Source organism: Anolis sagrei, chromosome 5 (assembly GCF_037176765.1).
Source record: "Anolis sagrei isolate rAnoSag1 chromosome 5, rAnoSag1.mat, whole genome shotgun sequence".
In the NCBI taxonomy this organism is placed as follows: Eukaryota; Metazoa; Chordata; class Lepidosauria; order Squamata; family Dactyloidae; genus Anolis; species Anolis sagrei.
In genome coordinates, this window is record NC_090025.1 from 184,356,360 (window position 1) to 184,372,200 (window position 15,841).

The following is a 15,841-nucleotide window of genomic DNA, read 5'->3' on the forward strand; positions in this document are numbered from 1 at the left end:
ATATTTTATCAAGATTGGTCATTGTCCCTAAAATAAGTTCTGCACCTAAGATACGCCCTCCAAAAGTCTGAACTTAAAGCTGGGGCAGATGTTCTATTGTTGACTAGCCTTTGGTTCCATGGGTTTCAGAGGTGAGTCTTTCAGAGCTTTCCTGGAAATGTCAAAGACTGAACCTGAATTCGTCTGTGTAAGAAATTACATCTTCTGCCCAAAGTTCTTAAGTTCCTTGATTGATAACTCCCAGACAACTCCCCCAAACTGTGACCACCACTTGGTCTTGGTTCCACCACTGAGCTAAAGTCCTTTTCCACAACATTCTGTGATGCCCCTTGTCAAGACAGGAGAGGGAGCAACATGGGGACATTGCCCTTGCCAAATAAGAATTCCTCCTTCCATTAATTAATTAATTGCATTTCTCTATTAATGCAACTCCCAAACAATAAAAAAATCAGATGAAAACATAACAGTAAAATTAAAACATGGTTGAAAGCTCAGTATATTAAAATAATAAATCGAGCCATGTAACTTCGTTAAAATACACACAAGCATTAAAACTCAAGTAACCAACCACCTCATAGGAATGCCCTCTCCAGCAATTATTCATCAGCCAGGTCTGTCCTGTCCAATCATGGCAACACAGTTCAAGAAAGATATTGACAAGCTGGAACATGTCCAGAGGAGGGTGTCCAAAATGATCAAAGGTCTGGAAGGCAATCTCTATGTGGAAATTGGTATGTTTAGCTCGGAGAAGAGAAGGTTAAGTGGGGACATGATAGCCACACTGAAATATATGAAAGGGTGTCATGAAGAAGATTGAGCAGGCTTGTTTACTGCTGCTCTGGGATCTAGAACATGGAGCAATGGGTTTAACTGCAAGAAAAGATATTTCACCTAACCATTAGGAAGAGTGTCTTGATGATAAGAGCTATTCAACAAAGGAATGCCTCTGGATGTGGTAGAGTTTTATTTTTGGAGGCTTTTAAACAGAGACTGGACAATATGTTGTCAAAGGCTTTCATGGCCAGAATCACTGGGTTGCTGTGAGTTTTGCGGGCTGTATAGCCGTGTTCCAGAAGCATTCTTTCCTGATGTTTCACCCACATCAATGTAAGTAGATGACTAGGAACCACATCAAGTGGGAAGTTGTTTTAGGCATGGCATTTGGAGGATGAGGATGAGGTGTGGTAGAGGATGAGGCAGAGCGAAGGAAGATAGACACCTTTGAACTGTTTTGAACTGTGGTGCTGGAGGAAAATTCTGAGAGTGCCTTGGACTGTGAGAAGATTCAACCAGTCCATACTTCAGGAAATAAAGCCCAACTGCTCATTGGAGGGAAGGATATTAGAGGCAAAGATGAAGTACTTTGGCCACACCATGAGAAGACAGGAAAGCTTAGAGAAGACAGTGATGTTGGGGAAAATGGAAGGACAAAAAAGAGGGGCCGACCAAGGGTAAGATGGATGGATGGTATCCTTGAAGTGACAGCTTGACTCTGAAGGAGCTGGGGGTGGTGACGGCCCACAGGGAGCTCTGGCATGTGCTGGTCCATGAGGTCACAAAGAGTCGGAAGTGACTGAACGAATAAACAACAACAATTCCGAGGAAAGTTTACAAACAAAGAAAGCTCTTCAGCAAGTAGATTGAGAGACAGCACCCCCTGTGGCCGGAACTGAGCACAGCATCCAAAGATGCCAAAAGGTGAAAAAACCTATATATACCTCTATCTGTTGTCTGTCTTGTCATTGTATAATCAGCATTGAATGTTTGCCATATATGTGTTCTGTGATCTGCCCTGTGTCCCCTTTGGGGTGAGAAGGATGGAATGTAAATACTGTAAATAAATAAATAAATAAATAATTTAGAGGCCACTATATTGAGGAAAACTAGTACAGATATCATGTCAGTTTTCATCTTGCCTTCCCAGCCTCAAGATATTTTTGAAAATGTTTTACCTGCAAACCAACTGCTATCACTTACTTAAACCTGTTTTTCAGAGCAATCCTTTGTTTTCATTTATTCCTATTTGGCTTTGAAAAAGGAAACAGGTGAAATGATTTCAGATTTTGAAGTAAATCTGTCCTGACATAGCCATTGCATCAAAAAAAATCACATGTTCTGGTCATCCATGCCGTTCTCTTGATTAGTTGACATTTAAATGAAAAGAAAAGAGCATATGCAAAACACTGTTTTAGGCAGTGAGGCCTTTCGATTCAGATTTAAAGGAACCTTTGCAAGCATGTGTTAGGCATTCTGTCAGAGCGCCTGTTCCAGGAGGCATGGCGTGTTCTTAAAATCTGGAAGAAAAAAAGTTTCATGAACAAACGTGCACTAACTTGACTGACAGTACAAAGGCATCAGTGCATCTCTTGAGTCCTCTTCTTCTTCTGCAAATGCCATTAACTATGATTCATCAATCAATGTTTTATATAATCTGTTAGCATTTCCATTTTGTTATCCATCAGGTCCCATTTCTTGAAGTGGGGCACCAAGCCTCTCCGTGGGCAGAAACCATCAACTGCATCTGGTTGGATTTTAAGTCAGGATTGTCAATTTTTTAAAAAAAGGAAATATCTTATTTTTATGGAGAATAAACGTAAATTGAAGGTGGTCCTGAAGATTTCCTGTTACCTGCTGTGTTGGGTGACTTGGCTACTTTACTTTAGAAGGCTTCTGCAAAGGCTTTTTGGTGCCAGTTGAGAAAATCAGGGCTGTGGAATGTTACTTCATGTCCGAACTTAGAAAGTTATATTTAAAAGTAATTCATTTCCATTACTCATTAGAGTAAACAAAAGGAGTTCATTCCAGCATTTATATTGGTTTGTTGTTGTTGTTGCAGCTGCTGTTAACTGCCTTCAAGTCAACTTCAACTTAGGTCAACACTACATATGAGAGACATCCAAGTCATCCTGTCCTCAAGAGACCTGTTTAGATCTTGCAGAATCATGGCTATTGCTTCTCATTCCAGTCTATCCAACTGAAATGTGGTCTTCTTTTCATACTGCCCTGTAACTTTTCAAGCTTTGCTATCTCTTCTAGTAAGTCATCTCTTTTCATGGTATGTCCAAAGTACAATAGTCTCAGTTTAGTCATCTTGGCTCTAAGGAGAGTTCATCATCATCATCATCTTTAATTACTTATTAATCACCCTCCATCCGAGATGCTCTAGGCGATTTACATTGCAGAAATTATACAGGATAAAACACATACATACCAATATTAAAATTAACATGGGTCAAGTAAAAGTTAAAGTCTGATTTGTTCTAGGTTCCATCTATTTGTCTCCAGTAGTCCACAATATTCAAAGAATTCTCCTCCATATTTCAAATGAGTTGAATTTTCCCATCAGTTTATCTCATTGTCCATATATAGATATGGGAAATACAATTGCATGAGCAACCCTAGCTTTAGTTTTCATTGAAATCTTTTTAAACTTCAGGATCTTATTTGGTTCTTTCATAGCTGCCTTTCGAAATCCTGATAATCTTCTCATTTCTTGACTGCAGTCTCCACTCTGACTAATGACTGAGCCAAAGTATGGAAAATCCTGAACTTTTTCAGTGCTTTCACAATCTCCTGTAAAGTTATGTAAATCATCTGTGGTCATTGTTTTGTTTTTTTTTAATATTCAACTGTAAACCTGTCTGTATCTTTCTGTTTGACTTTATTTGTTGCAAGTTAGATCTAAAAAATAATGCAATAATGTTAACCATTATAAAGTGAAATTAATTCCCTACTATTCACATATATAATTGAAATCAATTGGTTAGTTAGTTAAGCATTAATTAACTTGTTGATCAGAAGGTAATGTTGGGCCAGAACATGAGATTTATGGAAAATGGCATTTCAGCATTGTCTTTTCAGTGTTAGCTTCTCCCAATTTTTGTTTTTTTTTTTCTCCTCTCCATCTACAAACTATTGTCAGAGAATGGTGAAACTTCGTGTGGTTTTGTTTTCTCTTTTGACTCTTGGAGATGAATTCAGAAAAAGAGCTGCCCTCTAAAGCAATTTAAATCAAGCAATTTGGCAATATGTGACCCACAGAGCAGAGGTACCCTTGTCTAATTTTCCGACCCCTGGAAATACAGGAACTGAACCTGTGGTCATTTGCATGCAAACCATATTCCTTGGTAGACAGAGAGGGAATATACTAAAAAGTTTTTGGTTTTGCTCTTTCTGATTCACTGTTTATTTGCAAATGAACTGGTTGAACAGAAGGCAATCAAGTGTGCATGTGGGCATATAGATCCCAACATAAGCGCGAAGCCAGAATTACAGTTTCTTCCATCAAGAACATCTTTCCTACAAACCCCATCCTTCTCTTAAAACCTCAAACTATCTCTCCCAGTCTCCTTGCTCGAGTCCCCAAAAGTTGGAACTTCATGAGAAAGTAATAAGCAAAAAAAATGTGACATTTGTTCCTGACATCATAAATCCACGTGCGTGATTGGATATTTATTTATTTGCTTGCTTGTGCTGCTGGCAGCAATCATTTACGAACATATTTTGATTCCCAATTTGGTTCAGCCTTCCTTCCCACCCCATCAGAGAGAATATGGCACTATTAATAGCAGAACTGTCAAGGAAGCATCATCCAAAAACCCCTAAGAGCCCCATACGGGGAAAAAACAGATTGTCATCCCCCCTTCCTTTTCTTTTTCTTTCTCCTCACAGTTTTTAAAATTATGTATATGTTGCAGGAGGGCATCTAAAAAAAGGAATCATGATTGTTTGAAGTAAAGATACATAGGCAGAAACTTCAATGGAACTTAGGGACAAGGTACACTTTCCAGGAATTTACATGTAGTGAATTGCCACCAATGCCTTTTTTTAAAGTGAAAAACAACTCTGGAGGGCTGAAATCAGAAGAGAAGAATAGAAGGGGGAGTTAATCCTGTCTGCCCCCCTTTCCAATTAATTCACCTCTTCCAAATAGTGAAGGTTTTTTTAAAAACCGCTAGTGGGATGTTCAAGTGGGAGTGGGAGTTCTTGACATATTAGTCAAAACTTCATATCCATGGATTCATTGAAAAATTCATGGCTTGAAAATATTTGTAAAACTATTCCAAAAAGGTAAACCTTGATTTTTCTCTTTTATATAAGGAGCATAATTTTCATGGTGTTCCTGAGCATCCATGGATCTTGGTATCAACAAGAGGTCCTGGAACCAAACCCTAATGATACCAGGGACTCACTGTATAGCTGCTGGGGTTACCAGCTATTGTACATTAATCATCCTTACCCCCCCCCCCCAAAAGGGAACCATCCCCTTCTCTGAACAAAGTGGCAAAAGTTGAGAGCTTACCAGTGGTTCTCAACCAGGGGTTCCCCAGATGTTTTTTGGCCTACAACTCCCAGAAATCCCAGCCAGTTTACCAGCTGTTAGGATTTCTGGGAGTTGAAGGGCAAAAACATCTGGGGGGCCCAGGTTGAGAACCACTGGCTTAGACCATCCGGGGAGAACCTAAAAGAAGCATTAATCCTGTCTAGTCTTTTGGTGCTCCTTTGAAAGAAAACACCAAAGATCTGCTGACTCAAATGCCATTTTCTCACCCTAGTAATAAAAAAGTGACACCATGGTGGAGAAAATTAAGGAGGTTTGTACTTTTTTTAGCTTCTCCCAGGACAGACTAAGATCTTTCCTTTTGCCACTCTACTCAGAGAAGAAGATGATTACTTTATTTATAAGAGTTACGGAATAGTCCTTACACTGCCCTGTGGGTAAGCTGATCCAGGTTTCATTTGGATCACCTTTGAACTAAAATGTTTGGACTTATACACAAGTACCTACTGTATTGTAAGCTTTTGCAAGAGTGGTAGCAAGGTCTTGCTCATCTACATTTTCTTTAGTGGCTCAACGTGAGATTGAAGAAGTCTTTTTTGGACTTTCAGCTACAAGCATCAGATCTATACTGCAAAGATGTTATCTCAATTAACTGCCATGGCTTCCCCAAAGAATCTTGGGGTTTTTTTTCCAATTGTATCATGCACAGATATCTATAACAACCATTACAAAAACTGTAAATTGCAACTCACAATTTCTATATTCTAAGAATTCTTAGAATATAGAAATTGTGATTTGCAATTTACAGTTTTTTTAGTTCTTTTTTTCCAAAGCAAGGAATGAGTGCAACCACTCATTCAGCATATTCCTCATACTCATCCAAGTAAAGCAGCAGTAACATAGCAATGATCAGGGATGCAGCTAGATATCGTGTAAGACATATCGGGGATTTCTGTTTTAAAACAAATAAAGTAATAGTAACTACAGGAAGCCTGATTTAGATGAGGTCCATGGAACTAGGAAGGAGTTAACCTTCCATCTCCTGCTACTTTTCAATGAGGACACATACAGGACTGAGCTGTGGGGCAGCTAGTTAATAGCCAGCTGCATTAAATCACTACTGACCGAGTTCGAAGCCTGCCTGGGTCGGAGTGAGATCCCAACCATTAATAGTCTAGCTTGCTGTTGACCTATGCAGCCCAAAAGACAGTTGCATCTGTCAAGTAGGAAATTTAGGTACCGCTTTATGTGGGGAGGCTAATTTAACAAATTTATGACACCATAAAACCTTCCAGCAGCATGCATACGAATGAGGAAGTACTCCATCAAGGACTCAGTGTCACAAGTGGATGGTGAACCAGCAGCTCTGTGGCCAAAATCAAGCATATCCTCATGAAGCCAGAAAGCTGGACTGTTAAATTGCCTCTATGTCTGTTTATATATGTTGTATGTGTAATGCCATTGAATGTTTGCCATGTATATGTGCATTGTAATCCACCCTGAGCCCCCTGCAGAGTGAGAAGGGTGGAATATAAATACTGTAAATAAATCAATAAACTTTTTCTCTCTCTTACATCTGATACAATTAACATGTAATTTTGATGCTCTGTAGTAGTGGTTTCCAAATTGTGTTCCTCCGGATGTTTTGGACTTCAGCTCCCAAAAGCCCTAGCTGATTTCTCCGACAGTTAGAGGATCTGTGAGCTGAAGTGCAAAACATCTAGAAGATCACAATTTGGAAACCACTTCACTATGAATCCGTTGACATCAGCAGTTCATGCTGAATAAACCAAGGTGGGAACACATTTCTTAGTGAACTATTTTACTAGCTGCTGCTTTGGAGCGGTACATTGCTGCAAAAGTATGCAAAGTGTGCATCATCATCATCATTGGTCTTTGCAGTCCATCAACAGACCTAAGAAGACAAGCTTCAATCATTCATGGTCATTTATGGAATAATGAATTTGATTGCCATACACAGTAACTCTGGATGCCCAGTTACATATAATACATGATGTGAATGTTTTGCAAAGATGTTCGTTAATTTGAAAACTTTGTTTCAGAAACTGTATGTCATACTTATTTTTTTCAATGCATTTTTAAATGACTTGTCTGAAATCATATTTTGTATAACAGAGGAAGTGTCTATCCTTTAAAGAGCTTTTAAAATGAATTCTGAGCCTTATTCACAAAGAGGGATTGAAATCATATAAGTGCTTTTACAGCTACTACCAACACGAATCAATGACTGGTAATTAACCACATCACTCTGTGCCCACACCATAATTCATTACTTATCTCTGAGTACATCCCATTATTACTCCCAACCAGAATATTCCCATTGAATCATTAGGATTAACCTTTGTGTTGATTCATCATTCCATAAATGTTTCAGCAGGTATATTACAATGATAAACTAACAAACAGAGCTTAACCTTAGATCTTCACATCTATAATATCAGGGCAATCACAATGGGTTCTTGAAATAATTGCTGTCAATAATGTTTGTAAGGTTGCAATAACTACTTTCCAAGATTTTATTATTATGAAATGTCTATTATTATTAAATACATTTTTGTTCTCACGTGTGATAGTAGAAAACATGCCAATATATTCTTCCTCCTAGGTGTGGTTATGAGTCTTTGCAAATTTTTAACAACAAATACAGGTTGTTCTGTATTCCAGAGTTTTACAAAGCTATTTTATGCACACAAAAAAAAGTTGTTGAACAAAACAGAACATTTTTGTGCAAAGTACACAAAACTGGTGGCTGCCAATCCAAACTAACATTAGTCTTTTAATTCTAAAACAGTTACCATCAGGCTTAATATATGTGGTGTTTATCAGTAGTTCCCAACCTTTTTTTACCAGGGACCACTTGACTGCGGACCACTTTGACCAGGAGTTTTGGTCAATTTTAGATTCGGTTGGGTTATTTGGGGTGCTGATTGAAAAAATGGCATTGGATAGACCACATCAGTTCTAGTTTCTGATACAGAACATATGCCATCCAGTAGTCGCCATCTGCTCACCCACAGAAAACCATATTTGATAAGCCTTGGCACTATAAGAAGGTTTTGTGAGACCAATTGCTCTCATTGCAACACTGTACTAATGTTGAGGATGCAACCATATTTTAGTTCTTGCGGACCACTGGTGGTCCGTGGACCACAGGTTGGGAACCATTGGTGTTTATGAAACATATATTAATTTTGTGCTTAGACATGGGTCTCATCTCCAAGATATCTCTTTATGTATGTAAATGCAGCAACACATATTCCAAACTCTGAAAACCAATTTGAAACCCCAAATCCTTCTGGTCTCAAGCATTTTGGAAAACTTGTTATAACATCTCTCTTGCTCACTCTCTTTTGTCCGTACAGATCCTCTCCCTCACATCCCCTATAGATGATACATAAAGAGATAGACAGATAATAAGTAGAGAAATAGATAAGGATGGATAGGTGATAGCTAGACAAGATAATAAGTAGAGAGATAGATAAGGATGGATAAGTGATAGTTAGAGAAATTGATAGAATGAATGATTTTTGTGGTGGCTTCCCCCTCCTCTTTTTCATCTTTCAGATTTTCCCACAACTTGCATCCAATTATTTCTATATCCCCCGGTTTCATTTCCTGCTGCTTCCCTCATAATTCCTAAAAATTCTGTTTTGTTCCTTTATTTAGCGGTAGTGAACGCCCACCAGAACAGTTACCTCAGCGTCATATTAAAACTCTTCAGTTGTGGTGTGACAGTTCCCTTGTCTTATTAGCATCACTTTGCGAGGGCTTCCTGAAGGAGCTTGCCTAAAATTTGCCAGTGTGCAAATGCAGTGATGACCTGTCATCTCCTGCTCTTCATTGGGGCACTTTCTATCTATAGGGACAGAAGTCAATGACAGAATATCTCGCTCACTCGCTCGCTCTTTCCCTCTCCCTCTCCCTCTGCTGCTTGATGTCAGAGCTGAGAAAGATATAAAGGGGGGTATATAAGAGGTGTATTGCTAGCCTACAAGGAAGGTGGAGGCTTAGGATATTTCAGAGCTGGAAGCAAGTGTGTGATCTTTTTCCCCTCCACTATTTCATCTAATACTAACTGCTTCAGTGAATTCTTTAACCACCAAAAGGTAAGTCTTGCAAATGCTTATTCAAAAAGTTTGGGGTGATATGAGGGGGGAAAAACTGTGAACTGCCCTGAGTCTCCTTCGGGGTTGAGAAGGGTGGTATATAAATACCGTAAATAAAATAATAATAATAATAATAAAACATTAGAATCTCGTCATAAGAATTAAATGCAACTGCTCAAAAGAAATGCCCAGATTTTGGAGAGGAGGAAACTATGGCTTTCCCATTTGGCATTAGAACTAAAATTTGGTTGTTTCAACAAGTTTGAGCACTTTTGTTTTCTCTCTCTCTCTCTGGATATTCATTGTTGGTTGCTGCAGATATCTGTACTATTGTCACTCAATATTTAATGGACAATTTATGTTCTAGGCTGAACTCTTTTCTCTTTATGTCTTGTAATTCTTTTCCCCTCCAGTGACTCCCCAAAGATGTGTAGCCTCAAAGGACCCTTCCTTTTCATTATCTTGTCGGTTACGTTCAATTCCCTGGAAGCGACACCCGTGGAGAGGTTAGTAACCATTTCACATAAACTGCTTTTGCAAGAAAGCATCGAATGATTTGTTTTGTATTATTCCCTTCTGCCACGTGGTTGCAAAAGCCATTGACAGGAGCTGACAGGCAGAGAGAGGAAAAGAAGTGTTAATGGGAAGAGCAATTTCTTTCTTTATGTTCTTATTTATAGACTCCTCTCTTTGGCTGATGATCTATCGGATGGGACTCCTGACAGGCAAGAGTGGTTTTTACCCATCCTTTCACGAAGTACGGGCTTCTTGGGAATTAACGGTGCATTGCTGGGAGAGGAAGCGCCAAAGGCCGTAAAAAGGTATAAAATCCCTTCTGATTCTTTTAGATTGAAATGCAAAGGCGGCAGAAAGAGACGACAGGTTGTAATTTACAGTCAAGGTAGAGATGTCTTCAAATCCGCTTCCCTTGTAGTGGTAATTCAATCATATCTCAAAAGAAGAGCTTCAATATCAACCTCCCACCAAAGGTTCAAAAGACTGTGCCTCCACTTTCTACTGAATATGGAATCTTTCATACCTATGGTTTACAATAATTTTTTATTGATTGATCACACCTTTTTCAGCCAATAAAAAAACAGAGCAGAAATTTTTAAAGACTCGTAACTCCCTTTAGAAAGAGGAAAAGCCCTGTATTAATCAAATCAATGAGTGAATTTTTATTTTGGTTTGGGAATCAACTTCATAGTCTTTGTGATATTTTTATAGAAGTGAAGCAAAAAAATGTAGCTTTAAAAACCTGAATGGGGGAACGTATCACCCAGTCTTTAGGATATGTGATACTTCTTCCTTCAAATAAAAATTTCCTGGATATATGAGTAAATAATAAAGCATTTGGTAGTCTCTTGACATTAACAGATATAATCTATACAAAACAGCCTGGTTTTTTAGTAAGTGAGAGGACTCAGCTCCCTACAAACACAGTTTGTTTGTTTGTTTGTTTGTTTATTTATTTCAAACTTGTATATCCCATCCCTCTCACCCCCCAAAGGGGGACTCGGGGCAGCTTACAACTGGCAATCATTACATGTCACAGATTAGATGCCATAGTTAGCATTAATTAGCATTCAACTGAACCCAGGGCCATTTAAATAAAATTAAAAGAGGAGGAATGTTAAATATGCACATGTAAGTAAAGGTAAAGGTTTCCCCTTGATATTAAGTCGAGTCGAGTCCAACTCTGGGGGGGGGGGGGTGCTCATCTCCATTTCTAAGCTGAAGAGTTGCCGTTGTCCATAGACACCTCCAAGATCATGTGGCTGGCATGGCTGCATGGAGTGCCGTTATGCACATGTACGCATTGGCATATCAAATACTGGAAAAGAAATCCACAAGAAGTGAGACAGAAAACCTTTCCTACAAGCTGTTTGCTCCGTGAAAAGTTTTGCTTTGAATGTGCTTTCTCTAATATTCCTTCTTAATCCTATAGAAAAATATGAAAAAGTACTTTTCTCCCTTCCTCTCCAAAAACTAGGAAGAACTTGTCTTGTAGAGCATGTTCACAGGCTTGGAATAAGATATATTACATTTTCCTTGTTCTGTAGATTTTCACTTCCATTTTCCTTGTTCTGTAGATTTTCACTTAGAACCTATATAAACAACTGCTGCTTATATACCTTTCCATAAATTCTGAATGCTTTTGCCCTGAAAAAACCATAAATGCCATGTTTCTTGATGGCATCTAACATTTTTTAAAGGTTTAGGTTAGCTAAATGCCTTTTTAATTTTATTCTGGAAATGACTAAGATTTCAGAGATTGATATATTTCTTTATAAAAACAACCACAAATCAGCTTCAAATATATGAAATATACCCATTTGTCTATGCAAGATTAGTTCAGAACATCCCAGAAACCTTTGGCTTATTTACTTGTACTGCCAATTGAACTGGATCATATCTTAGAACAGTGGCACCCAGCCTTTTTTTTTTTTTTGACCAGGGACCACTTGCCCAGGGACCACTCTCCAACATTAGTACCAGGAGGTTTATGAATCAGTTTTTGGTCAACTTTAGATTCAGTTTGGTTATTTGGGGTGCTGATTCAGAAAATTGCACTGGATGGACTGCATCAGCCCTAGTTTCTGATGCAGAACATATATATTAACATATAATGGGAAAGAGGACAACATCTTTTTCCCAGGTTGCAAAATGGACTGGATAAGTCCCGCAACTGAAGACTACTAAACTCTATACTGCAGTGGTTCCCAAGCTTTAGTCTTCCAGGTGTTTTGGACTTCAGCTCCCACAGTTCCTAACATCTGGTAAGATGGCTGGGATTGCTTAGGAGTTGAAGTCCAAAACACCTGGAGCACCAAAGGATGGATCAGCACTAGCAGCTTTGTATTGGTTTGATATCGTCTTTTATACCACTATCCAGTCTTCACAGGCTGAAAAATCACTCTGAAACCATTTGCTTAGGGTTTGCAGAAAAGATTTGCAGAATTGTTCTGCACACAGGAATGTTTCCCATGATAGCATTTTTTCTTTGAAAGAAGCTGTTGGGCATGATAAAGCCCTCTTTGCTGCAGAGAAAAATTTAGGAAAGTCGCTCTTTTTGGATTAGAACATCCAGAACCCACAACCACTATAAGCAGGGAATTCAGGGAGTTGTAATTTTTAAAATGTGTTTCAAGGCTGTATTATTGACATGTTTTTTTTCCTTGTGCCTGGAGGTCACGCAGATAAAAAATAGGTTGATACAGCCAGCAGCTTTACCTTCATAATGATGACTTTATTTTCCTATCTGTGTCACTACTGTTTTCATGTTGTGTGAGCCTTCAAGTCACTTCCAACTTAAGGCAACCCTAAGGTGAACCTAGTATGGTTTGCGAGTGTGAGAGTTGCCCAAAGCCAGCTAATGGGACTGCCAAGCTACTCTGGCAATGGTAAACCATTTCTGAACAAATATTGTAATGGATTGCCATAGATTGAAAAGGACTTGAAGGCACACACTAACACTAACCTTGGTGAGGAACAAATGATAGCTAACGCATTACATCACAGAACATTGGACTGGAGAAAGTACGGGGGAACAATTGCCCCTGAATAGAATGCTACTCTTTCAGGATTTGCTGACAGAAAAAGTGAATGATTGTCATACTGATCTTTCTCATGATATCAGCAAGTTCCCTAAATAGTCTTTAAAAGTTCACCTGAAAACTAAACACTGTGTCACTGTTTCCATTTAGTGACTTAACTATACTGTAATTATCTTTTTCTGGAGGTGACAGGAAGGTGCTACTGTGAATAATCACCCTGTGATCTTCCGTGTATCACCTATTTGCATGGTGATACGAATCCATTTACAGTGTCTCTTCAAGGACCTCATCACGAAGGTCCATGGATTTGCCGCACAGCGAATCCATGGGGTGCTAGTGGGGGGTCACTGAGAGCCCATTGCTCCAAACCCCACATTGTCTGCCTCACCTTGACCCCCATTCCATGGGGAGAAGCGTCACCATCTAGCTTCCCCCCTTTGCTCCTAAAGCAACATGGGAAACCTCTCATGTTGCCACTGTGGTGGTACATGCCATTTGCTCTCTACTTTCAGCATGGAGCCTGGCTGGAAATCTTTGTGTGTCGTATAATGTGCTCCATGTCACAAGTGGAGAGAAAGTGGTGTACAATAGGCAAATCAGCCTGTCCGATGAGATTACAAGAGTTTCAAATCCACGTTTCTTTGACAAACAAACAAAAAGCAGGTGTTTTTGCTATGTCCTTTCAAGCCGTTTCTAATTTACTGCAATCCTAACATGGGGTTTTGTTCAGATGAGGTTTGCCTTTGATTTCTTCTGTGGGTGAGAGATTGTGACTTGCCCAATGAGTTTCTAACTTTGACGGAATTCTACTCAGATCTTGGGATTTTTCCATACTTATTATCATGTTGTTTCAATGAGTCTTTTGGAAAATACTCCAGTGGTTGATGTCACCTCTTCATTGACTCATTTTAGTCTTCTGAGGAGCTGTATTTAGAGGTGTCTCCAATCTAAAGTAAGGCTCTTCCACAAAAAAAGAAGCTTTTTAAAAAAACTAGAGTTTGGTTTGACGAGGCAATCCTATGGTTTGAGTGGCACTCTTTATTGTATTACAATACGAAAGCATCATTTCAAAAATGCACTGATAAACTACACCACTGTGTAAAAATGTAAAGACAAGGGAAAGAAAGATATGTCTCTTCCGATATATCTTAAAGTAGAAGGAAATCCACTCAACGATGGGTAAAATCCCAGACTCGGTGCCAGGAATTGTCAGAAAATAGTCCCAGAAAAAATAAAAGTCATTGGGATATTGTAAAAGCCTCTAAGAATACACAAACGTCTTCACATATTTGGTCCAAGGATTTTTTGTTTGTTTGCCACATTTATACTCACTTGGCAGCAGAAATAGTTCCCACAGCTCTAAATCCCATCTAGAAATGACCTGTTGAATCAATGGTTTTTACATGTATTGATTTACAATTTCATAATTTATTTTTATTTATCATGTCAGGACTGAACCAAACAATTGTATTTTATTTTATTTTTAAAAAAACAAAACACAAAATTTGCAAACTTGGCATTCTATTAAATGCCCTTTGGCCAGTGGCTGGCCACTTGGAGTGCCTCTGGTGTTGCTATAAAAAGGTTATCCATTGTGCATGTGGCAGGGCTCAGGTTGCATTGTAGTAGGTGGTCTGTGGTTTGCTCTTCTCCACACTAGAATGTCATGGATTCCACTTTGTAGCCTCACTTCTTACGGTTGGCTCTGCATCTCGTGGTGCCAGAGTGCAGTCTGTTCAGCACCTTCCAAGTCGCCCAGTTTTCTGTGTGCCCAGGGGGGAGTCTCTCATTAGGTATCAGCCATTGATTGAGGATCTGGGTTTAAACCTGCCACTTTTGGACTCTTGCTTGCTGAGGTGTTTCAGCGAGTGTCTCTGTAGATCTTAGAAAAAATATTTCTTTATTTAAGTCGTTGGCGTGCTGGCTGATATCCAAACAGGGGATGACTGGAGATGTTACTACCTTGGAAGTGATTTCGTAATGATTCAGAGTTGTCAGATCCATTCACAGATATAAACAAACATTCTACAAGAATGCAGTGAAGTACATTGACTTAAATAGCATCCCAAAGCAAACAACAGCAAATGCAGGGGGTAATTTTGAATGCCCACTGCAAGATTTTCACAGGACTGTCATTGTTGTTTTCCAGCCACCGCTTGGAGAAACGAAGGTGTAATACTGCCACATGTGTGACGCAACGTTTGGCTGACTTCTTGGTTCGGTCCAGCAACACCATTGGTGCTATCTATTCTCCAACCAATGTAGGATCCAACACCTACGGCAAGAGAGACAAAGAACCTCCCAGCTATCTACAGCTTTAATGTTCCATCAAGACCTCAATGGCTGCAATCCACACTGGGAATTCGTGCTCCTTCCCTTCCCTCTTTACCACCCTAATGTATAAAGTTCTGGTCTCCACACAGTTTCTCTTTCTTTTAGTGAGACTGCCACTTCGAGAAATCATTTGAGGAGTTGGCTTCTCACCCAACCTTTCAGTTATTGACTAACTGTTCATTCTTAACAGTGCCTTGTTTTCTTTGTGTGTATTTTATGTATGTGACTTCCATTGGGTTTGTCATGCTGCTCTATGTGAACAATGGCACGCAGAGGTGCTCCCAAGTGGTAAGGCTCCTATAGCCAATGTGCTTATGAAATTTTCCCTGTTCAAGAGAAAATAAACCTCACATACCCATGCCACAAGAATATGAAATGTAAAAGCGCCCTTTGTGTTTCGGGTTTTCCTTTTTTATTAAAAAAAAATTAAAACTGAAAAAGACAACATGTGAAATGTACATCTTTGTATGGCAGCACTTTTTCTGCCACTGAAACCTGCCCTAAATTGATATGCTCAAAATAAACTCAGTAAAATCTGCCCA

The 15,841-nt window shown here is 39.1% G+C and overlaps 1 protein-coding gene across 2 annotated transcripts; it reads left to right on the forward strand.

Moving 5' to 3' along the window:
* Positions 1–1,386: 1,386 nt before the first annotated feature.
* IAPP (islet amyloid polypeptide) lies at positions 1,387–15,744 on the forward strand. Of its 2 annotated transcripts, none has more exons than XM_060779693.2 (4): positions 1,387–1,698; positions 9,822–9,914; positions 10,089–10,229; positions 15,115–15,744. In XM_060779693.2, exons 2-4 carry the CDS (start codon positions 9,835–9,837, stop codon positions 15,284–15,286), a joined length of 393 nt encoding a protein of 130 aa, XP_060635676.2. In that variant the 5' UTR covers positions 1,387–1,698; positions 9,822–9,834; the 3' UTR covers positions 15,287–15,744. The 2 variants fall into 2 exon arrangements, with proteins under 2 accessions (XP_060635676.2, XP_060635677.1); XM_060779694.2 differs by lacking the exon at positions 1,387–1,698 and adding an exon at positions 9,016–9,408 and having other exon boundaries at positions 15,115–15,685.
* Positions 15,745–15,841: the final 97 nt, after the last annotated feature.